This window comes from Rattus norvegicus, chromosome 1 (genome assembly GCF_036323735.1).
Source record: "Rattus norvegicus strain BN/NHsdMcwi chromosome 1, GRCr8, whole genome shotgun sequence".
Taxonomy (NCBI): Eukaryota; Metazoa; Chordata; class Mammalia; order Rodentia; family Muridae; genus Rattus; species Rattus norvegicus.
The window spans coordinates 192,533,309-192,557,991 of record NC_086019.1 but is presented as its reverse complement, the minus strand read 5'-3'; the positions used below and the strand labels follow the sequence as shown (position 1 = coordinate 192,557,991).

The window sequence follows — 24,683 nt, the reverse complement described above, 5'->3', positions numbered from 1 at the left end:
TGGCAAGTGCCTTTACACACTGAGCCATCTCTACAGCCCCTCCAGAGCTTTAAATTCACTAGCACAGAAACAATAGCATACTCAGTATCCTCTGAGTACACATGACCCCGAATTCTAAAGGCTTCTAAGAACCCAGTATAAGGGGACCCGGTCCTATCCAGCTTGGTGACTCAGAAGTGTCAGATAAAGATACCCCCAAGACTCTCAAGGAACATTTCCAACTCCCAGTGACCCGGACTGCACCCAGCACTTCGGCAGCAATGGGAATTTGCTTCCTCGTGCTCTTGTGAACTATCTCAGCACCGTGGTGAGGCCTGATGCCAGGGATCAGCAGAAGTTCAGCTGATGTAGCATTTGGCTGTTGACAGGGTGAGGTGAAGGGGCAAACAGCAAGCACACTCCAGTACCTAAGTCCACAGCCCCGAGTCCTCTCCTGTTCCAGATAAAAACTGCCTTGCGACTGTGTCTACCATTTGACTAAAGTCGGGGACAATCTATTGCTGTGCTTTCCCGTGTGCACATACAGAGGCCAAGAGGTCAACGTGGGCCGTCGCCCTCGATTGTTCTTTACCTCATATTTTGAGACAAGAACACTCTCACCGAGCTCCTTGATGGGTTATTTGTGCCCAGTTTGTTATATGGGGTCCCCCACTGGAACAACCTTGATGCTATTTGTCACTCTTCAAACTCTTAGAAACCACAAAAACCACTGAGACTTATACAATCGCTTTATTTTCTGTCCCCCTCCCCGAAATGTAACAACATTAAAGCCATTCCAACGTAGATCTATTTCTACGGCTCCTTGCATATCTCATTGTAGCTGAAGTTAGATGTTTCAGTAACGAAATGAAGGTTATCTCATCAAAATGGTGGCACATCTCAAAGACGGGTTTCTTGTTCCTGTAACTCTCTGCCTATCCCTCAAAACCTAAAACCCCCTACGGTCCAGAGCTAACAGGAAGACAGCCCACAGCCAAGGCTAAATCACCATACCCATGCACAGAAAGGGCTCCCAAACAAGCAGAGGGGTTAGACTTCTGGAACGGGCAACTTGTTTATTTATACGGGTAAGAATAGGGAAGAGAAGCCCCCTTGGTTAGCGCTTTGCCTCCACCCCAAGTTACTGCATACCAAGCGGCTATGAATAAAGACAACCAGCTGACTGCAAGTCCCGCAGTGCATGCATCTTAAAAAGTCTCTACAACGCGGACCCTAGGGAGCCACCGGGTTGCCAGCCGAGTCTGCTGTGCTGCTGGGGTTTGGAGGCGTGGCGGCTTTGGCTTCTAGCTGTTGGCTTTCAGTTTGTGGATCTTCGTTTTCAGGACCTTTCTTATCCTTGTCGGCTGCCACGGCGCCCATGATTTCCTGCAGTGGCTGCTCGGGCTCAAGGTTGCTGGGCTGGAGTTCATAGACTTGGACCTGACCCGGGACATCGATTGCTTTCTGCTCCAGTTTTTCCAAGATGGTCTGAACCTTCCTGACGCCATCTCTCCTGGCCTGACGGACATCAGCTCGTCCTTCGGGGTCTACGGAATCCAGGGCCAGCAGCTCTTTGGTCAAATACTCTTCGATCATCAGGTATTTTTTATCAGTCTTCTTGCCTTCAAAGTTGTCGACGGCCTGCTCCAGCCCCTGCACCTTCTCCAAGATGGCTTCCACTTTCAGCACGCCTGGATGCTTATGGGGCGCTTCGGCGTCTCCTGACTTGAGGGATGCAGCCTCTGCAGGGGCAGGGCTGGGGGCTGCCTTCGGTTCTGCAGCCACATTCTTCGGGGAAGAAGGGACAGCCGAAGGGGCGGGGCCGGGAGAAGGACAAGGAATTGGGGCAGAGGAGACCTTCACTTCCACTTTCTCAGCAGGAGGAGGTGGTTTCTGAGAAACAGGCTTAGAGTCGGCCTCCCTGCGGATCACTTGAATGGGGATGTGTCCAGGAGGGAGATCTGGTCCAGCTAGGCCTGGCTTGCTTTCTGGTTTGTTTTCGGGTTGGGTGACAGGGGGAGGCTCTCGATGGGTCATGGGCTGTTGAGAAAGGAGGACACAAACTTTTTGTAACAGCCTAAAGCAATAATTCACAGTTAATAGCAAGCAAAGAAATAAAAAAAAAGGAAATTGGAAATAACTCTTTTAATTGTGTGTTTGCAGGCACTTGTGACCCGTGTACACGTGGATCTCAGGGGACAGCTTCCATTCTACCCTTCCACCTCTCCGTGGGTTCTGGGAACCGAGCTCAGACTGTCAGGCTTGCAAGCTCTTTATCCACAGAGCCTAGAAAATGACGTTCATTAAAAAAAAAAGATTTTTAAAAAATTTTATTTGTATTTATGTATATGCGATCTGTATGTATGTCAATGCCCTTGGAAGGCAGAAGAGGGAGTCAGATCTCCTGGAACTGGAGCTACAGGAAGTTGTGAGGCACCCACACAGGTACTGGGAACCATACTTAATCAAGAGCCGAGCCATTTCTCTATGCCCATATTGAGATCTTTTTGAGGGCAGCCACCAACCAAAATGCAAACTGGATGTTGATCATGAATGTGACCAAATTATCTGCTAAGCTTCCAGTGATTGGCTCACTACCTGCTTGTTCTGTCTTACAGGCAAGGAAAGCCAGCCACTGTCATTTTCAAAAATGAAACAGCATGCTGGCTGCTCAGTGGGGTTTGCTCAGAGTAATTTCTAACTGACTCCACTTCAGCCCTGGGCCGGAGATGCTGCCTCGGGTCTTGCTGTAAAAAGTCTCACTTCCTGGGTACCCTTTCAAGGTGACTTGTAACAGCCTAGTGCTTTCTGCTCGGACCAGTTTGTTTTTTTTAAAATAAAGCAAGATGCTCGAAATAGTTAACCCTGGAAGAATTCAGGCCCTGCATATTGATGCAATGCTGTGATATGATGCTTTACACTGGCATCCGGCTGCAAAGTCCTTCCAGGGGACTGAGGTCAAGGTCATATTTTAAAATACAAACCATGCTCCAAATGGGAACCGAGTGGGGCTCTTCTAGCATCTAAATGATTACCCGGACTCCAAACCCTCTCATGCCCCAGTTTCATCAACTGAGAAGAAATGCTATACTACTCCATCCCAGGTAGAGCTTTAATTCTTTCTACTTTCATGTTCAGATAAGCTAAATCCTTCAACACTCTAAAAAAACGGTTCTTTGAACAAGAAGTAAAAGAAAGGCTACCAAACTCAAGGTCAGTAGAGGTCGAACTAGGATTAAAGGCTCCCTCACTCACTACAGGAAACACGGGGCAGTCCCCAGGGGAATTCTCACCACTCCTTCCGGGATTACTGAATCCCGAGTGGGTGGCTATCTCGCTGGTGTGCTCCATTCCCACCAAGTGCTTCCTGCCCAACATCAACCCTCACCGCTCAGCCCGCCTCCTCGCAGCCATCCCACCGTGGGTTTTAAAAGCAATGGAAAGGCTGTGTAAGGATAAACTTAGGAAAGGGTGTCCTCTGCTCTTCAGAAATGTCAAGGTCATGAAGCATCGAGAGGCTGAGGAACCGTGCCAGAGACTAAAGGGAAGTGACAGCTAAAGTCAGTGTTTGCACTCCTGGATCAGACCCCCAAAGGGGAAAGTGCTGGGTAGGAAATTTGAAAGTGGGTGGTAAACTGGATAATATGCTATTGGAAGAATATTAAATTTCCAGAATCTGGCCATTCTACTCTGGTTGTATTTCTTAGGGAAAATATTTGCTCACGTATCCAGAAAGGCGTGTTAGTTGCAAGCAATTCTCAAGCAATAGTTAGAGTGAGTAGATGATACAGAGAAAGAAGTGACAGGAAGTGAGAGCGGCAAGCATTACTGGGGGTGGCAGGGGCCACTGGGGCTGTAAGTCAACTGCCAGTGTTTGAGCAGTGTGTAAAAGACCTTGGGTTTGACACCAGCACATGAACCCAACTCAGGGGTGCACCGCATAACCCCAGCACCAGGGAAACAAAAGCAGGAGGGTCAGAAGTTCAAAGTCATCCTCAGGCATACAGCAACTTTGGAGCCAGCCTGGGTGCATAAGAGACTGTCTCAACAAAGCAGTGAACTCGGGTGAAGGGCACATGGGACTTCTTCATACGAGTCTTACAGCTCTTCAGAAAGGCTGAAATTGTTTCCAAATAGAAAAGCTAAAGACAGTGCAGGGGAGATGACTCAGCAGGTCAAACACGTGAGTGACGGCCAGAGTTTGGACCTCCAGGGCACACAGGACAGATGCATGGGTGTGGCAGTCCACCTGTAAGCCCAGCACTCAGGAAGCAGAGATAAGATATTCCCCGAAGGGGCTGGAGAGATGGCTCAGCGGTTAAGAGCACCCGACTACTCTTCCAGAGGTCCTGAGTTCAATTCTCAGCAACCACATGGTGGCTCACAACCATCTGTAAAGAGATCCAATGCCCTCTTCTGGTGTATCTGAAGACAGCTACAGTGTACTTATATATGATAAATGAATAAAAAAAAATATTAAAAAAAAAGATATCCCCCGAAGCAAGCTAGCCAGCTGGGTAGACTAGTTGTACCGGCAAGCACTGGGTTCAAGTGAGAGACCCTGCTTCAGTGTAAAAGGTGGTGACAGATCAAGAAAGACTCCCATTGACCATGGGCCTTCATAAGGATGTGCGTGTACATGCACAAAACATGTATCACAGACACATATGCACAATGCATGCAAAAACAAACAAAAGTTGAGGATTTCCTGTTTCCAGGACTGAGATAATATCACTGTAAGAGAAAGACATTCTACATTTGGATCTTTGGAAATATCTCATAGGGAGAGTTCACTTTTAAAACCGTGATAAGGAGTAATTCAGCTGCTCAATGTTACAGCCGGGAGTGAGTGTCCTTTCCTGTCTCTGAGCTGCAGGTGTCTGGTTTCAGTAACATCTCTAGCTTCACTGGAGGATGCGCAGGGCCGTGACCATGATGTCCACCAGACCACAATGGCTTTCCACTACTGTCCACCAATGTGGCCAAGGACCACAATACCCTACTGCAAAAGGGGAATGTCTCAGACAAGGTCCCTTGCTGTCAGGCTCGGAGCTTATGAGATAAGAGGACCATCTGGATTGCACAAGATAATCACGGACTGAACCCGAAGGAACTCGTGCAAGGCATGAAGGGAAAGGAGTTGCTTTTAGAGGAGAGACTAGGTGGGCATCCCTTAGAAGGCAAAGGGATGGGGGACTGCACTGGTCTTTTATTTTATAGAACAGGTCCAGCCTGAGCAAATGCCCCAGAGGGATCAAGAGAATGGCTTGTAGAACAGAAATAGAGAAAGAGAAACAATGCCCCTCTTAAACTGAAGTGCACAGTGTGGTTAGAGTATGTGTTGGGGGGGATGGGGAGAGGAAAGGTGTGGTGCACACTAAGGAACATGGCCATAGAGGTGAGAGTGATAGCACTGAGTGACAGCCTTACCATAGGCTCTCCCTCCCCCTCTGTCCCTGAGCATCAAAGACCAGCAGCTTCTAGAATTCCATTTGTCTCTAGTTGTGCTATGCTGACAAGGCAGGGCTTTGAGGAATCCCAGGGCATCTGCAGAACCTCTCGGCTTGCCTCAGCCACCTGTGTTTCTGTGAACCATGACTCTCCGTACCTGAGGCCTGTCAACCACCGTGTGCACACGGATGGGTGATGGGCAGTGAACCGGTGTGCCGCTTCTGGCTGGAGAGCCCTCCCGGCTGGATGCACCTCTGACAGGTGACCTGAATGGAGATGTGGCCCGAAGAGGCCGGGGCTCCCAGTCGTCCCCCTGGATCTTGTGGTACACAGGCTGCTGGGGCTGGTATTCACCCTGCTGAGCTGGGTAGTGGGTCTTCTGGGCTTGGTGGAAGGAGGGCTGGGCTGCTGGCCGGGTGATGTTCTGCTCATGTATCACGGGGATGGGTATGTAACCCCTGGGGAGCTGATGGCTACCCAGACTGCTCCTGCCAGAGGACGGCAGGCTGGCCGAGGAGGACGAGGATGAGCAGTCAGAGGCAGCTGGAGACTGAGATCGCTGCAAGAGACAAAGGGCAGAGGCACGGTGCCATGAATGAATGACCCTGCTGCCCTGGCACTCCAAATATTCCAGACACCACCTGGCCAGGACAACACATCCCCAAAGCCCAAAGCCACACATTTTCAAAGTGTGAGGATAAGGGCTGTGTGGACTTCTGTGAGGGAGGGAGCAAGTGCTCAGTGTGCTTGAGACCCTGGTTTCACTCTCCAGCACACTCTACTTAACAAATAGAGTATTAAGAACACTGGGACATTGGGAGAGCACCTGCCCAGCATACACAAGGCTCCCAGAGCTCTGAAATAAAAGGGCCAGGGTTTAAATACTTGGAAGCTCGACAGTTCTCGGCACCTTGCCTGAAATATGGGGAAAGGACAGCCTGCCTGCCCACCTCATGGGTTGCTCTGAGGATTAACTGGATGCTCTGTGCCTGTGCGTTGGCAGGCAGCGGCGTGCACAGGAAGGGTGTGGGCCGCTGGGTCTGTTTGTTGTTACTGAATGTCTCCTTTCCGCTTAACCTCTCATTGGAGAATGCAGTGAAGCATCTGGGAGCTGCCTGTGTCTGGGTGCAGGCCAGGTCCCTTGCTCTTCTGATCTATCTTCTAGTCACCTAGAAGGTGAGGAAGATGGCTGCCTAGGTGGTTCCCCACTAACGGCCTTGTTGGCTTACATTTTCTAAGATCTCTGACCGATGTGTTGTTTTGACTTGTACTGGAGAAACATTACCTACATAGGAAACACATCTCCAAGAAAGGAGAGAGATTTCCAGTATCCCACATTAACTACAGTGAAAGTGAACACAAGTAGAGGTCAAAAACAATCAGGACTCTGACGCAGGCAGGAAATGTGGACTCATCCTCAAGAACAATGCCAGTGACCCAGGGGACGAGCTGCCGAGAGGACGACGACGAAAAAGGAAGGCATAACTACTTAGCAACCCTACCCAGTCTGTTGGCCACAACCTCAGCTCAGAACCGAGTGAGCAACACACTTTCACTAGTAACAAACCTCAAAATGGCAAACGTCAGGGTTCAAGCCTAAAGCTGTTGCCCTTCTGACTTAATGCTGGATTCCCTTTAACGGCACACCTGAAGACAGAGATCTATGGCACCCTGATTTCATTCCCAGCATAGGTCCAAATGGTTGCTGTCCATCTGAAGGGACCAGAGTAACTCAGCTCTCTCTGAAGCAGAGAGCCCAGTGTGCATAGGAACACTGATATAGGAAGCCAGGCAGTTGCTCCAAGCTGTGAGGCCTCTACCTCTATGCACTTTGGTCACTCAGTTACCCTGTTGGTGCCAATTCTTCTACTACAAAAATAAGTCATGTGCTCTCTGGCCATCTGAAAAAAATCTTACACCTACAGGTGTAAGATACAGGGACCATGTGAGGCTGCCAACCATCTCTGCAGCAAGAACCCCTGAGGCTGCAGGCCGTGAACCCCGTGTACTACCAGGTCGGTTTCTGGCCCAGCATGAACTGGGTCTCTTACCTCAGGTCCGTGGGCAGTCGGGGGCTGGGCTGTTGCAGCTGCCGGCACCTGTCCACACTGTTTATCTGTCTGAGTGGTTTCTGTCACGCCCCCACGCAAAGGAGACTGGGACCTCTGCGGGGCGGCGGCTGCTGCCTCGGTTCGAAATCGCTGCACCCCAGGCTGGGAGTAGGCATGGAAAAGGTGCGGCTGCCGGTTTTCCGAGCCTTCATGGTGGACGGGAATGGGAATGTAACCTGGTCGGAGCTGGGGGTATATGGGGTGGCCTTCCCTAGCGGGCAGCAGCCTGGAGCCATCACGGGAAGGGCCGTTGGCAGATGATGCAGTTTCCTAACGTGAAGGAAGGAGAAACAAAGACTGGTTAAAAACAGGGCTGAGAAGGAGGGTGGTGCTGAGGGGCTCTGATCTTCCTGAATGACTTGGGCCTCACAGTTCAACCAAGCTAGCTGAGCACAGGGGACCAGAACTCTTCACTGTCTCTGCTTTCTCCAGATTTCCAGTCTACTGTGTGAGCGACACTTTAAGATTTAGGGGGACAGGGAATGGTGGTCATGCCTTTAATCCCAGGACTGAGAAGTAGAAGCGGGTGGGTTTCTGTGACTCTGAGGCCGTTCTGGTCTACAAAGTGAGTTCCAGGCTGGCTGGTCAGGGTTATATAATAAAACCTGTCGCCGGGCACACCAAGAAGTCAAAGTATCAGTTTGAAGTACAAGAGAGGTTTGCTTCCCACAGTGGTGAGACAGGTGTTTCTTTTTTCTGGTTGACGGCAGTGTAGACAGCAGACAGTGGCCAATGGCCCCTGCACATCTTCAGAGACTGAAGCCAGTGATCCCTGGAAGACTCAACTCCAGTTACTAAACGTCAGCAGCAAACTTCCTTCTGGAAAAGCATGTGTGTTTGTGTGCTGTGTGTGTGTTGTCTGTGCTCCGTTCTGTGTGTTCTATGTGCTCTGTGTGTGTGTGTGTGTGTGTGTGTGTGTGTGTGTGTGTGTGTGTGTGTGAGTGCGGCGCGAGCATGTGTGCGCACGCACGCTGTAGCTGTCTGTGCTGTGTTGTGTGTGTTTGAGTGCTCTGTTCTGTGTTGTGTATGCTCTGTGTGTGTTGTCTGTGCCCTGTTTTGTGTGTTGTATGTGCTTTGTGTGTGTGTGTCATTTATGTGCTATGTGTGTGCTGTGTGTGTTGTCTGTGCCCTGTTTTGTGTGTTGTATGTGCTTTGTGTGTGTGTGTCATTTATGTGCTATGTGTGTGCTGTGTGTGTTGTCTGTGCCCTGTTTTGTGTGTTGTATGTGCTTTCTGGGTGCTCTGTTCTCTGTGTTGTGCTCTCTCTCTTCTCTCTCTCTCTCTCTCTCTCTCTCTCTCTCTCTCTCTGTGTGTGTGTGTGTGTGTGTGTGTGTGTGTGTGTGTGTGTGTGTGTGTTTCAGAGGCTAGCTCCTTGGAATTATTTTTAGAACAAGCTGCAAGAAAGGGAGATACCCTGGAATGCAGAAGTGGTGTAAGAAGAGAACAAAGCCCAGGGATTACGCGTGCCAGTCTTAGACGGCCAACTCCTAAGAGTCTCCGCCTGGCTAAACTTTACAGCAAGGCTACTGGGCTTTCTCCTAGGCCCATCTGTGTGTTTCCTTGTAAAATCCAGCTATTGCAAAAGAGCAGCTAAATCAAGTCAACCAGAACCCCTTATTCCAAGCCCACCATCATGGACACCCCAGCTCTATCCACCTCCCATCCTCCCCAGATGTCTGTCCACCGCCCTTGGCTTGTCAGAATCCCGTTAGGTTAGCTTGGTTAGAACCCCTTTTGCCTTTGATCAGTTTTTCCCTTTAAATACTATCCACACGTCCCACACTGTGCTTTGTCTGTGCTCAACAGGGAGCTGAGCTCCTCTCCTTACACTAGCAGCAGTATTCTGTCTCAGTGGTTCCAGTAAACTTTTCCTTGACTCGAAGGAAGAGTCACAGAGCCTCTCCCCCTTCAATACAATAAACCCTGTTTAGGCCAAGAACAGTTGGGGGGTCCTTCTTGTGTCCTCTCATGAAGTTGTTCCTTTAGAGGCCTGGCTATTTTGGGACCCTTGAGAAGGCCAAGTTCCAGATGTACCTCTGGGCAGATCTTATTTCAGACACCGAGGCCAGTCAGCCATTCACTGGGCAATGACATATCTCTCCAACCAGAGGCTGTGCACTCAGCCTCCAACTGTCTCCTGAACAGGAGTCCTCTCACAGACGAGGGGATATCTGACTAGGCTGGTGTTTAGGAGAGTAAGCCTTCTTTAGTGAGGTAGCTCTCCAAATGGCAAACAAATGTCAAAAGCTGGGAATCTGTGAGTCCAGAGTGTTAATTTCTCCAGCTGCTGAACTGGGCAAAGGTTAAGGACAGACCCTGAGAGTTGGTTTGCATTTTGAGTGAAAATAATCATTAATTCTGCCATGTTTTATATTTATGTATAGGTCTGGACACCAGGTGGCTGGCCCTGCAATGCAACCCTTTCAGGCTTATGTGCTGCCTACCTCCTGCTGAGACCTCACCCCTGGAGGGCCTCCAAAACACAGGAAAGGCAAGGGTGTCACTGTGTCCTTGGGGAGAGGGGCAGACAGGCACTTGGTACTCTCAGATTAGAATGTCCACGTGCTCAGGACATCAGCATTATTTTAGCTTGCTCAACTCTCAGGTCACCCAAGAGCTGGGAGTGGATCCAGGCCTCACACAGAGAAAAGAAACCCAGTTCTAGCCATGAGACGTGCACCATAGGGAAATGGCAGGAGACAACAAAGAATCCTGTCATAACATATGTTCTACGCAATGTGCCTACACTTGGGGACAGGGCCCTTCTTTCCAGTTGAAATCAGATTTTGCACAGTGCTGTCATATGTTTTGGGGGAACTGCCTGGAGTTTGCTGTTTGTTCTGGCTATGAACAAAGCCTCAGCCACTACCTACTCTTCAGAGCTGGGCACTTAGTAGGTCTGAGCTAGCCTCACCTACAGTTCCCGGCGAACATCAAGCTACTACTCAGACAGGCCCAGGGGTCATCAAACCAACAAGATATGAGCCTTGCAAATAAGGAGTTTATAAGACAAGGTAAGGGGTGGGGACGTAGCTCACTTGGTAGACTGCGCACCTAGCATGCAAGGACATCCTGGGTCCAACTCCAACTATCGTATGAAACCAGACACAGTGGTGCACATGTACATCCCAGCACTTAGTACGTAGCAGCCGGAGGATCACAAGTTCAAGGTTATCTCCAGCTACATACTGAGTTTGAGGTCAGCCTGGACTTCATGAGACCCTGTTCAAAAACTAGACAAGTCAATGCCTGGGACAAACAGGAAACACCTGAAAAGCGGGGGTGGCTGAGGTACAAGGAATATGGGGGACTGTCCCTCAGGGGAGGCTAACCCAGAGGACCCAAGCTTATTTCTACTACCATTAATTAACAGTGGGCATGGATAATCCCTTACCCCTATAAACCTTCATTTCCTTTTCCATAAAACAAAACAGGCCACAAGCACCCTGTAGAACCATGGGGAGGCTGTTTGTGACAGGGTCTCACATGTAGCCCAGGCTGACCTCAAATTTCTGATCTCCTTGCTTGAGCCACCAGGGTACAGAATTTCAGGTGTGACTCCAGGCCTGACTTTCTGATTTTTTTTTTCCATTTAAAAAAAATGTTTCAGAATTTATACTTCTCGCATGAATGTGCACCATGTGTACACGGCTCTCAGAGACCAGAGGAAAGCACTGGATACGCAGGGACTGAGGTCACACACAGTTGTGGGCCACCATGTGGGGCGCTGGGAATTAATGACTATTCTCTGAAAGTGTATCCGGTGCTCTTAACTGCACAGCCATCTCTCCAGGCCTGAAGATTTTTGTTGTTTTTGTTTGTTTGAGATAAGATTTCTTAATGTTGCCCTGGCTGTCCTCGAATTCAGAACTCAGAGATCTGATTGCCTTGCCTCTTGAGTCCTGGGATTAAAGGTGTGCACTGTTTTTAAAAAAATGTGGGAGGCCCGAAGAAGGCATCGGATCCCATTGAGCTGTAGTACAGGCAGTTGTAAGCCGCCCTACATAGGTGCTGGGAACTGAATGTGGGTCCTCCCCAAAAGCAGTAGGTGGTCATAACTCCCGAGCCATCTCTGCAGCCCTTGGGGGAAGGTTTATAAGACACACTTAAGAGAGACACACAGAAGGCCTGGAACAAATTAAGAATTCCCTTCCCAAAGAGACACAAGAGACCCCAAAGCGACAAAGGAACCCAGAGTGAAGGACAAAACTAACCAATGGGGACAGAAATCTGCACGGTCATCTATGAAAGTGGCTTGGGAGATTATGGAAGGAGCCTTGAGTTAATGAAATCTTCTCTGTATCTGGGTGGTGTCTATTCCTGGGTATGTAAACACCCCCCCCCCCAATGCTACACTCTTCTGCAGGCCCTTACTGCTCACCCCGTCACCGCATACCCACTCCACCAGCCTTATGCCCCTCACAGTCAGACCTGATGGCGGGAGCCTCTCCTAGGGCAGCCTATATATCAAAGGCACTGAAGACCTTGCATCTTCCACAGCTCACTTGTGCTTTGTACCTCAGCTGAAAAAGCACAGGGAAAGGGGAGGAAGCCCCATCCAACTCACACAGGGACCACACAGGAGAGGCAAGACACAACCTGAGTCTAGAAGTGCTGGGTCTGAGTCCGGGGAGGAAGGCCTATTATCATAGCAAGAGCAGATGCTAAACTGCAGAAGACGAGGGCTGGAGGAACAGGCTTATGAGCAGACGCCTTCACAGGATAGGAGGAACCGAACAGGAGAAATGAAGGTGTGGACGAAAAGGAGAAACTAAGGCACACCAAGCCTCATAGGAAGAAGTCAGAGACCAGTGAGGACTGAAAGTAGGCAGGGCAGGGGTGGGAAAGAGAAGCGAACAGGAGTCAGGAAGCCCTCTGTGGTCGAAAGGACATGAGCAGAGTGGGGGCCTCCCCCAGATGCTGGTCTTCAGCTTGGAGTCAGTTGAAAATGGCGGGGCTGGGGCTGCTTTTCCTTCCAGTCCTGAGTCTCTTGGATCTGTACGGAGTCACCTACATATCCCAAATGATAGAGAACCATCATCACTGAGAGCCCTGGGCTCCCCTTTATCCCTCTGTTGGGTTTTGTTTGGGGGGAAATAGTGTTTTGAAAAGCCAACTGAATTCACAGGACAGGTCAATAATAAATCCACTTCAGCAATAATTACAGCCATAGCAGGGTCCGCACTGAGTGCCCTCTTTGGTCTTGTGTGTGTGTGTGTGTGTGTGTGTGTGTGTGTGTGTGTGTGTGTGTCTGTGTCTGTGTCTGTGTCTGTGTGTGTGTGTGTGTTGTATCTGTTGTCTGTGCATGAAACTGGGGACCCCAGGAATCTCCTCTCTCTGGGTTGGGAGAAGTGGCCGGTACTTGTGACATCACACGACAGGGACAGGGCACTCAGCACAGCTACCAAGCAGGTGCCTGTGAATCTCCCCCTCTTTCTGGTGATTTCCATGCAGACCAAGCTAATTATTCTTATCTTGGCTGAGGACGTCAGGAAGACACACAAAGTCTGATTAGGTAATGAGAGCCTCAGGGTCCGACTTTCTTATCTGACTGCATTAACTGATAAATGAGTGTTGTTAATTTCACTGGTGTTTGCATACTGCATTAAAATCCCGAGGCTATCTGAGGGCACCAAACAACTCGGAGAGAAAGCCAGAATAATCAGGGGGGGGAATCAATACCAAGTGAGTCAAAATGCGCCATTTTAGGCACAAGGCATTATCACTAGAGGATAAGTCTGGAGATAAGGCCAGGTTCTGTGAGTCTTGTTCAGCTTGTCTGCAGGTCTGCAGTAAGTGCAAAATTACTGACAAGAAGACTGCCCTTGGTCTGCCTCCTGCCCCACCCATGTGCTACATGAGCAGTTCACACCCTCCTAGACACCTGCTTTCTTAGCTATAAAACTCAGGGGCAGCCCGGGAATAGTCTACAGACTATTGGTTCTCAGACTGTAGGAGACAATGGAGCACCCAGGAAAAAGTAAAAATAATGGAGGTTCTACCTCCATCCCAAGCACGTCTTACTTGACTGGGATGAGAGGGCTTAGGGGGCTGGCATGAAGAAGTAAGGATCTGAGGTGAGCACCGAAATTGCTAGAACTCGTCTATGGCCATGCCACCATGAGCATGCCTGAATTTGTCAGAAATCGCAAGAACTCAAAGTTCCCCAAAGGTTTATACCCCAAATAAAGACGACGCCCAACCCCAGCCCCGCCCCCATATCTTAGAAGCATGCTGGGGAACAGCTCTTGGGTACCCCTTAGGAAGGTGTTCAGCAAACCCTGAGCTGGTGCACTCCCTTTTACAGACAACAGGAAGAGTTGACCTTTGAACCAGCTGTAACTGGTTCCCTAAATGCAGAGTAGGTGGCCCTCCAAACCCTGGGAATGGGCTTAATAACCCTCTGGCTCTTTAAAAAAGTGGGCTTGAAAAAAAAAGCAAAAAACAAAACAGAACAAAAGCTGGCTTGATGGCTACAAACCACAGCTCCCGTTACCATGGTAACGGTAGCAATGGCGGTGATCAGCACTTCCAACTCGAGCCCTGGAGTTTTAAGTGGAACACCGATTCCATTAACTGGGTTTTTAGGCCAGAAGAGCTCTCACCCAGGTCAGCTGTTGAGTTTCACTAACAATACTTCGAAACTTCTAACACCGACGGGAGTGACAGAGCCTTGAAAGAGAGGCTGTGTAACTCCCGGTGGAGTCAGGAGCAGGGCAGAAATGAAGCAGCTTGGCGTGCGCCTCTATCAGGCAGGAGTCACAGAACAAAACTTTCACCTCCACAGACACTCGAGCTTCAATAACCCAGCCCAGCCTTTTGTTTGGTCCAAGAGGCTACATAAATGACTCATTACCAATGTGATCCATAAGCAGCCATGCAGTCCCCACAACCAAGCTCAGGATAATTCCTGAGTTGTTACACTGGCTCTCTACCACTTCTGGGGGGTTTAAGAGATTTGGGACAGATTCGGAATAAGAAGCCAGACCCACACGCCCCTCAAGTCCACTCACAGCACTTCCAGTCAGATAGGTTTTGTCCTGGGACTCTTGGTAAGTCAAAGAAGGTCACGGGACTGAAGAGATGACTTGGCAGTTAGAGTCCTTACCGCTACCGAGGACCAGGGTCCAGTTCCCAGCAGCCTCAGCTAGCATCACATAATAGCCTGTAATTCCAGCCCCGAGGGATCCAGTGCCCTCTTACGGCCTCTGCAAGTGAGTGGACTCACACGCACCAACACACACTCACACACATGTATAATTAAAACCAACAAGTATGAATGAATCTTTTAAAAAATAAGACAGCAGGTCTGTGTTGGCCACAAAACTGCGAGTCACGGGTCACCATGAGTCCCAAGTGATTAGAGGCCTGCTCTGATGTGCCAGTTATTCAAACAGAAACACTTTATCCTGGGATTAATAAAAGGGATGTCCCTGTGTTTTAGAACACGAAACCCACAGTGCTTATCTTTGCAGCTGTGTCTACATAAACAGAAATGAATGGGCATGAGCCCTGGTCTACAAGCTGCCATCCCGGGCTCCAACACTTCCCTGTGGCTCACCAGCCTTGGGCAGAGTTTGCTATAACAGACTCAGCTTCCCAGCCACGAAATTCCCTCACCTTCCAAGGGGTTCTGATGGTTTGTGTTATGTTTTAAGTAGATTCTCACATAGTTCGGGTTGCCCTCCTGAACTCAACATCTTCCTGCCTCTTATCTCCCGAGCCGCCTCAACTGGCTGTTTTTGAAAGACGTGGTGAAATAAGGCATGAGAAAGTTTTTGTAAACACTGAACTACTCCCTGCCCCACACCATCACGTGCCTTCATTCCACAGCTATTGGTGGACTAAGAGGTTGGGCCTAGCATTGCAAAACCCAGTGCCTTGGTGGCTCTTATCAGATTGGTAATGAGTCTGTTAAGAGTTAGAAGCCCTTTTGTCTCAGCCTTTAGGGAACCAACTGGGAAGTAAACAGGGCCAACTAAGTACCCTAAAAACCTAAGCCCTGAACTCTCCTCTTTCAAAGAGGCTAGTCAGCTACTGGGCGGGGAGGAGCTTGCTACTTGGGGGAGGAGCTTACACACAGAAAACCTCCCTGCTGGGCAACAGCATGTAGATGCATGGACCAGGCTGCCTCGCACATCCTGAAACTGAGGGAAGGTTGTCTTGGATGCATCTGCTGGCATCCTCAACGCCCTTACTCTATCCCTCAGCGGAGCCCACGCATGGTCCTAGGACAAGGATAAGCATTAGCAGCTGCTGGAGGGAGTGCTGGGGATCCACAGCCTCCAGCCTCTTTACTCTCCCAACCCTGGCCCTCTCCCCTGGCATTCCATCTGGCAGATACAGGAATGAGATGGACCTCAAGTCACAGGGGAAGCTGGGGCACAGCTGTGTGGAGAAGCCCAATCAAGGGGCACTTGGCTCCTAAACTCACAGCTTCAGGGGAAAAAAACCAAAAATCAGGTACTTACTTCCTGTTAGGGAAAAAAAGGAAAAGAAAGACCACTTGCTTTAGTCAATGCAGATGGAAAAGTATCTGAATCTCCAGGCTGGGAGCAAATTGAATTTAAAGAGATCAATAACGGCCCCTCCTTGTGCCTGGAACATTTCCACAGCCTTCCCTTGGTCTTGTTCCAGACAAAAAGAAAACACAGTAGTCTCTGTCACAGAGCCTTTAGCCTCATCTGACACTAACACCCCCAGCCCCTTATTCCCAGCCATCAACTGGGCCCCTGGTTCCTGCCTGACGACTGCAGACGACCTCTTCTTAAGGAACTAGGGCTGAGCAATGGAGAGTCCCATGCAGCACACGATTGTGCCCTCCTCTTGTCCGTCCCTGGCGTAAATCAACATGTCTGTCCCTGGTGTAGATCAACATGCCTACCTATTAAGCAAAGGGGCCCGATGAAGGCTCCAGAAAGTCCAGAAGCCTTCACCTGATCCCCTACTGTGTTCCAAGTCACTGTGCACCTGAATACAACCCTCACAGGGACAGGAAGTCCGGGTCAGGCTTCTGAAGGCTATCTGGACACCAAGGGAGAATCAGCTAAATTTGGGACAAGCTTGTCAGAGACAGGACTTCAGGCCTATCTGCTGTCCGAGTCATGCATGGCCAGGTCTGCTGTAAGGTCAGCTGGATGCCTATCTACAAAGACCTTCCTACTTCATGGTAAGCATCTCTAGGAATGATACGTGGGCTTCAGGTCAAGCTTTGAAAGAAGCGCTCTCCACGCACACTCTATCTCCGGTGAGTCTCTCAACCCTGCAAGGGTGGCACTTGCTGTGCCCACTAACAGAAGAAACATGCCCGTGGGGGCATGCAGTCTGCTCAAGATCTCCAGAGCCCAGGTCTGTCAGGCGAGGCTGGCCACATAACTCTTTCCCTAGCATTTGCCTGCCACTCCTGGGATGCTGTGTGTTGACATTTGTGTGTGACCTCTCCAAACCCTTCATCTTCCCCAGGAGAAAAAGCAAGAGGAACAGCATCTGTCTCTTCCTGGGCTGAAGCTCAGACCTGAAACATCCAGTTTGGATGTGCTCCAAGTCAGGGAAGCGACAGCTCAGTGCTGAGTCACTGGCCCAGCCAAGGCAGGACCAGCAAGCAAAGACCTCTGGCTCCACTCTGAGTCACCCTGGCCTGAAGACTTCACCATCACCAGGCACAGGGGTGCTATGGAAGGAGACGTCCCAGCTGCACCTCAGATGAGGGGGCCTTGCTTGGATGTAAACAGAATGACAACCCAACCTGGAAGGCGAAACCATACCCCAATGACTTTGTTCCCCACACTCAGCTTGCCTTCCCATTCTCCCACCATTTGCCTTCCAAAACTATCTATTCCTTACTTACTCAGTGACCAAGAAAAAATTTCCTAAATAACAAGAGGGATGTGTGTGTGGGGTGGGGGTACCACACTGCTACTCTGACAAATACTGATTAAGTTCCTTTGGTGTAGGGAGAACTGCTTTTCAAGGAAATGCTAAGGAATTTTCAGTAGGAAGCTTTAGTTCAAAGGACCCACCCAGCCTTGTGCTGGGAACTCAGGAAAACTGATGGGGTATACAGGCTTCCTCTGATGCAGACAGGTAGAAATCTGTGATTCTCGGTGGTTCTGGGAGACAGTAAAGAATTTCTGTAGGCAGGGTGTCTGCTCTTACTGCCAGCCACAAGAGAAAATAATTAGACTCCTTTGCCAGGGCCATGGATGCTGTCTGCTCAGCTCCAGACCTGCAGTGTCTGGCTGCTGCCGGCTCCCAGCCCCCTCCTAGAGAGCTGATGAAGATGCTGTGTCACGGATAGGAACAAAACAGCCTCCCCAGAGCGGTAAGGATGGACTCGGGGAGTCAAGCACTGACCTCTGTACAGAAAAGGCCATTCAGAAAGTGACTAACAGGACAAGCCTCTGGGGGACATCTGGGAGCCTCGGGACAACACGGCTGTGCTGAGGGACTGCCGAAGAGCTTCTAAAGATCCACTTTGTGTTTATACTCATTGAGACATTGCCCTGTGCCTACAGATTCTGCTAGGCAAAAAAGCAAGGCTGCTGAGAAGAAACAGACTCTACCTGGAACGATCAACAGGGTTGTGAGTCAAAAGGGCAAAGCCAGAGAGCCCACCACTTAGAAAAGATCCAAACTAGAGCAGCATCGAGTCTATCCAGAGCAGGGACACACTGCTTCTAGTCTGAGAAAGGCGAGGCAAGTAAATATGCCGGACGCTTCTACAGGACCAGGAGCAGGAACACCAGGTCAGCCTTTCTAAGGAGCCAGAGGCTAGGGACATCCTTCTGCAACATGAAATCGTTTTTACCTCTGAGAGCTACCTGGGGTATTTAAAGACATACACACACACACACACACACACACACACACACACACACACACACACACACACACGGCACTACCTGGCTTCCTCCAAAGCTACCAAAGCCCTAAAGATTTTTTTTTTATATATAAATAAGGTCGGACTTTGTAACATTGGCTATCAAAAAAAAAAATCACATGTGTCAGATGATGGACAGACCTCAGCTTCTGTAAGTGCCAAGATCGGATGCCTGGCTACGGAGGAGTCCCTCAGGTCTGAGGCAGTGGTCGATTTATGTTCAAAGCAAGGGGAGAGGGTTGAAGAACAGTACAATCAGGCCTACAAGGATACTCAGTGTCTGTCAATACTAAAGAGTCACCAAGGCTCTTGAGAAGCAAGACCTGTGTTTAGCTCTCAGCTCTTCTACCTAAGGCCTCATATATTTTATGATCAAATTAAAACATGAAGGAAAAAAAAGAGAGAGAGAACAGCCTCGATCATGTATGGTTTCCTATTTTGGATGGAAGATAGATACTAGAATAAAAAAATAAATTAATTAATTAAATGTCGATAAACAGTAATAAACATGTAGAGTGGTTTATATAAGGAAACCTTGTGCCGTTCCAGAAACCAGGACGGCGCTAATCAGGCCTCACGGGTGGTATGAAGCTTTCTGACTCACCACCAGCCCTGACAGCATCCAACATTTTAAGTTTTCCCAGTCCTGGCTAACGTCAACCACAGCCACAGTTCTCCTGTGTACGTGGTCTTCCCTCGTAAAGGGCAAATCTACTTCACAAAATGGGGGACAAATTGTGTCCTGGGAGGCACAGTTAGTTCTTGTGCAAGCCAAATACACAGGCTGTTCTTCAGAGGGAAAGCGACGGTCTTGGATGAGCACCCTTCTGAGGCACGTGGCTGTGCTCCTGATCCTCTCCCACCAAACCACTTCCCAGCCCTGACTGCAGCTTGCTGCAAAGGAGGGGAAGGAGCCACTCAGCCCCTGAGTCTGCTAAGAGGCACAATGGCAGGTGATCGATGTAGAAAGAGCAAAATGACCTAATCTTTTGAGAGCTAACAGGAGGCTCTGCTGGGTCTGAAGCAGAATAAATGGGTCTTTCCACTTCAATCATAACTCAAAAAATCTCCAATTTTCTGTGAAAAGGACAGTTCTCCTCACAGAATTAAGAACAAAGTGGTTGTGAGATGCTGGAAGACAAAAGGGAAAGGCTCCAGCCTGGGGTGGAGGGCAGTCTCCTCACGCTGCCACTGTGCACAGGGTATCTAGGCTCCCTAGGCATACCACACCCAGTTCAGCTCCAGCAGGCAGGCACCTTGAGGGTGTTGACAGGCCAGATGTGAAGCAGGAGGCTCCCTGTGCGCCAAATGGGATCAAGGGCCACTGTGGCTTTCAAGGCCCATGTGGCTAAACCAAAATCACCAGAAAGACCCCTGAACTTATATATTTCTGGGTCTCCTTCTAGACAATTCGATTTAACATGAAGTGGGAACAGAATGGGTCAAGTAACTACAATGTACACTCTTTTAAAGATTTATTATGTTTATTTTATGTGCGAGTATCCACACATGTCCGTGCCTCAGGTTCCCTGGCACTGGGGTGAGCCGCCTGACTTGGGTGCTGGGAGGTGAGCTCAGGTCCCCTACAAGAGCAGCAAGTGTAATTAACTGTCGAGCTGCCTCGCCAGCCCCTCAGTGTATATTCTTCAAAGGTTCCCCTAGAGGGCATTCAAAATGGCTTAGTGGGTTAGGACACCTACCACTACCTCTGATGACCATATTTTGCCCAAAAATCCACATGGTAGACACTCCTGCCAAGATGTCCCCTCAACTCTACATATATGCTATGATGAGTGCATAGACACAAAATTGAACTGAATTAAAAACCAAAACCCTGAGGACTGCCAGGATGGTGAGTCCCCAGATCCACAGAGGTGAGGAGCTCTGTTCCAGGACCGTCTGCCTCGTAAGGAACCAGCACTCTGGAGTACCTGACCTGTTTATTCATGGAAGAGATACACTGGGAAGGGGCTGCAAGGGCTCATGCATCTCCAGACTCCACAGTGAACACTGACCTCTCTACAGGAGGGATCTCAGTTGGTATGGACCTCCCTGATTGGTAGAAAGGCCAAGTGTGGAGAAAAATCAGATGGAGGCATAGCATGGCTGCTTGCAGAGGTGTCTGCATGAGGACATCATTGCCTCCAGTTGGGACAGGCTAAGGGACAATAAGGGCCACTTGTTTGCCATAAAAACAGTGGTAGGAGATTTGCTATAATCACGTGAGAGAAAACTAAAGTCAACTCGGAGAGTTTAGGACTGAATACAACACAAAGGGTTGGTGATTTTCCTCTTTCCGAGAAGGGGTCCTCTTTGTCAGTTCTGACTGTAAACATCCAGATGCCTTCTCAGACTTCCCAACTCAGCCAAGGGCTCTTTATTGACTGACAGCATCTCCTAGGCAATGGGGGATAATCTGAGGGTCTCTTAGTTCCTCCCAGAAAGGCCTTTGTTTTAGGCAGAGGCTTTCTCCTTATGCTTCAAAAGACCTATTTCAGGGACTAGAGAGATAGCTCAGCATTTGGGAGTGCTTTTGGTTCTCCAAAGTTGAGTGAGTTCAAGTTCCAACATTCACAAGTTGGCTCACAGCCCCCTATAACTCCAGCTCCTGGGAATCTAACACCCTTGTGGGCCCTAAGTACACACGGGCATACATAGACATAAAAATAAAGAAGGTTGGGGATTTAGCTCAGTGGTAGAGCACTTGCCTAGCAAGCACAAGGCCCTGGGTTGAGTCCCTAGCTCGAAATAAAGAAAGAAAGAAAGAAGGAAGGAAAGAAAGAAGGAAGGAAGGAAGGAAGGAAGGAAGGAAGGAAAGAAAGAAAGAAAGAAAGAAAGAAAGAAAGAAAGAGAGAGAGAGAGAGAAAGGAAGAAAGAAAGGGAAGAAAGAAGACTATTTCTAATATAAACTATTAAAGGTCACCAGGCAGTGGTGACAGACGCCTTTAATCCCAGCACTCGGAAGGCACAGTTCAAGGCCAGCCTGGTCTACAGAGTGAGTTCCTGGATAGCTACAGCTACACAGAGAAATCTTGTCCCAACAAACAAACAAACAAACAAACATCCAAAAATATTAAAGGTCTTCCAAGTTGGTAGCCTGCAGTAAGGGAAACAGCCCCAGTCACATGGATGTTTTGTGACAGCCAACGCATGGGTTTAAAAGCAGCGAAGTCCAGACTCAAAGCAACCAACAGCTTGAGGCTTTGATTCTTCCACTGAAATGCTCATTTTCTTGTTGGGTTTCTGTACCAAGCTGGCAAGTTTATCTCAAGTAATTAATCTGGTAAAGGAAACCCTTCTCCCGAGTTAGTCACAACCATCAAAACTCAGACTAGCACAGCACAGAGGTCAGCACACTTCGGTTTCATACAAATTCAAGCCACTTCTGAACAAACTCAGCCTCTTCTAACTGGTCCGTCCACTTGCCCCTCTCTCTCTATTGGGGTTGGCGGGTGACCTTCAGAAACACACGTGAATTCTCTGCGTTTCCTTATGCAGAAGGGAGGGGGACACTGTTAAGGACCTTTCAAGTTTAAAACTATAATGATGAAACTTTCATTTTTTTTCAAGCCCAAAACATCTGATTTAACGTTTTGCACTCTCTGCTTCATAAGAGCAGAAAGTTAATTTCTTTTGTTTGTTTTTTTATCTCACACAGATTTATGAAAATCCAGCCTAAAGCATCCACCTAGTGTCTACAGCAAATCCTGACACATTGGCTAAGCAGTAGCATGATGTGCTCAAACTTGATCTTCACTCCCAACGAAGGGTGCCAGAGGGTTGAGATCCTGCCTGTAGCTATAGGAAGGAGGCCTCAAAATACACACTGGGGGGCTTCTACTCCCCATGCAGTCTGAAGACGGCTAGTTTCAAGAGAACCTTTTACCCAATAATGGATGAAACGGACACACACACACACACACACACACACACACATGCACACACACATGCACACACACACGTGCACACGCACAGAGATACACGAAATTATGTCCATCCCAAATTATAGCCTCTTATAGTAATAATTTCCAGAAATATACAATTAATTTCTTGTAAATGTAAACTGCCAAGTATGTGGCTCACTGCTGGATAGTAAAGTTGTAGCAATAGTTGTAAGGAAAATGCTTGACTGAAGTTCTCAAGGCCCTGGGTTCAGTCCCTATCACCATACACATAAAAACCAAACTAGATTTTTTGTAAGATAATGATTTATAAAGCATTTTTAATTGGGTGAGTTTTTTAAAATACCAAATAATAAATAAACTCTTTACTGCTTTTATTTTTTTCCAGAAAGCAGTAAGTTTGTATTTCTTCTTGTTTGGTTTTGTTTTGTTTTGTTTGAGGCAATGTTTTTCTATAGACCAGGCTGGACTTGAACTCAAGAGATCCACCTGCCTCTGCCTCCCAGTGCTGGGATTAAAGCTGTGCACCACCAGGTCAGGGCCAGGTTAGAGTCTTTTAAAAAGTGTACTTATTTTTCAAAACTTTTCATTTTGAAAAGACCAAATTTACATAAATCATTACTGAACGGTATACTAAATATGACTTCTGTTAATTTTATTATTTTCAAAGATCCTACCTAGTCAGGTGGCGGTGGCTCATGCCTCAGGAGGCAGAGGCAGGAGGATCTCTGTGAGTTCCAGGACAGCTTGGTCAGAGTGAGTTCCAGGATAGCCAACACTACACAGAGAAACCCTGTCTCGAAAACTAAAACAAACAAACAAAAATCTTACCTAAGTTTGTGTTTTTAGCTCTTTTCAAAATTTAATTGATTTTTTTTTTAAGATGGGAGGGTCTTATTTCACAACACAGGCTAGTTTCATTCCAAATTTAATTACTAAATAACTTTTAGGATAGATTCTGGTTATATAGCCTAAGCTAGACTTGAACTCAAGATCCTCCCGCCTCAGCCTCCTGGGTGCTGGGATGACAAGCCTGAACCAGGTCAGGCTTATTTCCAAATTTGTATTTTCAAATTTTTTTGCTCTTGACACTGAGGCACACAAGCCTGAATATATATGTAAATGAAGCATACACCTGCTGTTCACAAGACTCCTCAGCTGCTTCTGGCAACAATCTCCAGTATTTGAAAACTACAATAACAAGGAATCACGCCATTAAAAATACATTCTCTTTCTCTCCAGTGTGAGGCAATGTCTTAAGCCAACGGCTAAGTATGGATATAATATCTGATTCTCTAGTTTTGAAACTGCCAGAAACAATATCTTTATTTAAAAAAAAAAGGAGTAGTATCAGAATACCTCTAACTGAAAGCAGTTTCAACCAGTAATAAGTTTAGTGGAGGAAAATAAGTTACTTACTCGAGCCTCCTCCTGAGTCACTCTATGCCTAAGATCCAATAAAGTCAGGATAACCCTCAACTAAGTTCTGAACTTGAAGGCGAAATCCACACAGGACTCCACTCAGCAGCCTTGCAAACCTGGCCGTGCGCCACCAGCACCGGAGGGAGCCGAGGGTCTCAGTACCGGACCAGACAGTCGCGGCGGAGCCTGGCCTGGGCCTCAGCCGCTCATCAGGCCCGTCGCCCTTCCATAGGACCCGGCGCACCGCAGCTCAGGCCACCACCTGCCCTTCGCCCCTCGCAAGAGGCTGTGGAAAACCACCCGATGTCACCGAGCGGGTCGCACCTCGCTGGCTACCCTCCAAGGCCACCCCGCCCAAGGTTCTCCGGGGCCCGACGCCGGTCCAGGGCCGGTACGGTTAGGGACTCTCCTGGCGCAGCAGGGCGCCGAGTGAAGTGACTCGCGTAGCCCTGGCTCGACCAGGCCCCTTCACCGTCGAGGTGGGACGTCTAGTTCCACTCACCTTAGGGCCCTCGGGGGGCACACGCGGGTCGTTCCACGTCGTGGTGCGGCTGTTGTGGTCCACGAAGAAGGGCCAGCCGGTCTGCGGGTCGATCTTGATCTCCCAGCCCGGGGGCAGGGGGTCTCGGTCGCTGGCTCCGTTGCCGGACGCCATCTGCATCACCGGCGACTGGGTGGCGGCGCTCATGCTTAGTTGGGGTCCGCCCGGGGCGCAGAGCTAGGGCGCGGGTCACGAGGTCGTGGAGTGCGGGCACCTCTGTGTAGCCGATGTGTCCGGGAAGCCGGTGCGGGCACCTTTATGAATTAAAGGACTGGGTGACGTGGCCGAAGAGGGGTGGAAGTGTCTGGAAATAGCCTCCTAGCTGCCAAAGGGGAAGGAGGAGATAAAGAGAAGGCAGCAACTGGCCGGCTAGAAACTTCTGGTCCCATCCAGAGAACT

General features: G+C 49.0%; 1 protein-coding gene across 1 annotated transcript; it reads right to left on the bottom strand.

The window, feature by feature from the left end:
- Nucleotides 1–710: 710 nt before the first annotated feature.
- On the bottom strand, nt 711–24,532 carry Bag3 (BAG cochaperone 3). The gene is made up of 4 exons (NM_001011936.1): nt 24,246–24,532; nt 7,482–7,811; nt 5,588–5,989; nt 711–2,019 (listed from the first exon to the last, which is right to left on the bottom strand). Exons 1-4 carry the CDS (start codon nt 24,429–24,431, stop codon nt 1,213–1,215), a joined length of 1,725 nt encoding a protein of 574 aa, NP_001011936.1. The 5' UTR covers nt 24,432–24,532; the 3' UTR covers nt 711–1,212.
- Between the last annotated feature and the right edge of the window lie 151 nt (nt 24,533–24,683).

What these genes read in the sequence shown, in the direction of transcription:
- Bag3 (NM_001011936.1), bottom strand. Translation starts at nt 24,431, where the DNA reads ATGAGCGCCGCCACCCAGTCGCCGGTGATGCAGATGGCGTCCGGCAAC. An exon ending in TGCCCCCCGAGGGCCCTAAG is followed by an intron (nt 7,812 to 24,245) that starts GTGAGTGGAACT and finishes CCTTCACGTTAG; the next exon opens with GAAACTGCATCATCTGCCAA. An exon ending in CGACTGCCCACGGACCTGAG is followed by an intron (nt 5,990 to 7,481) that starts GTAAGAGACCCA and finishes TGTCTCTTGCAG; the next exon opens with CGATCTCAGTCTCCAGCTGC.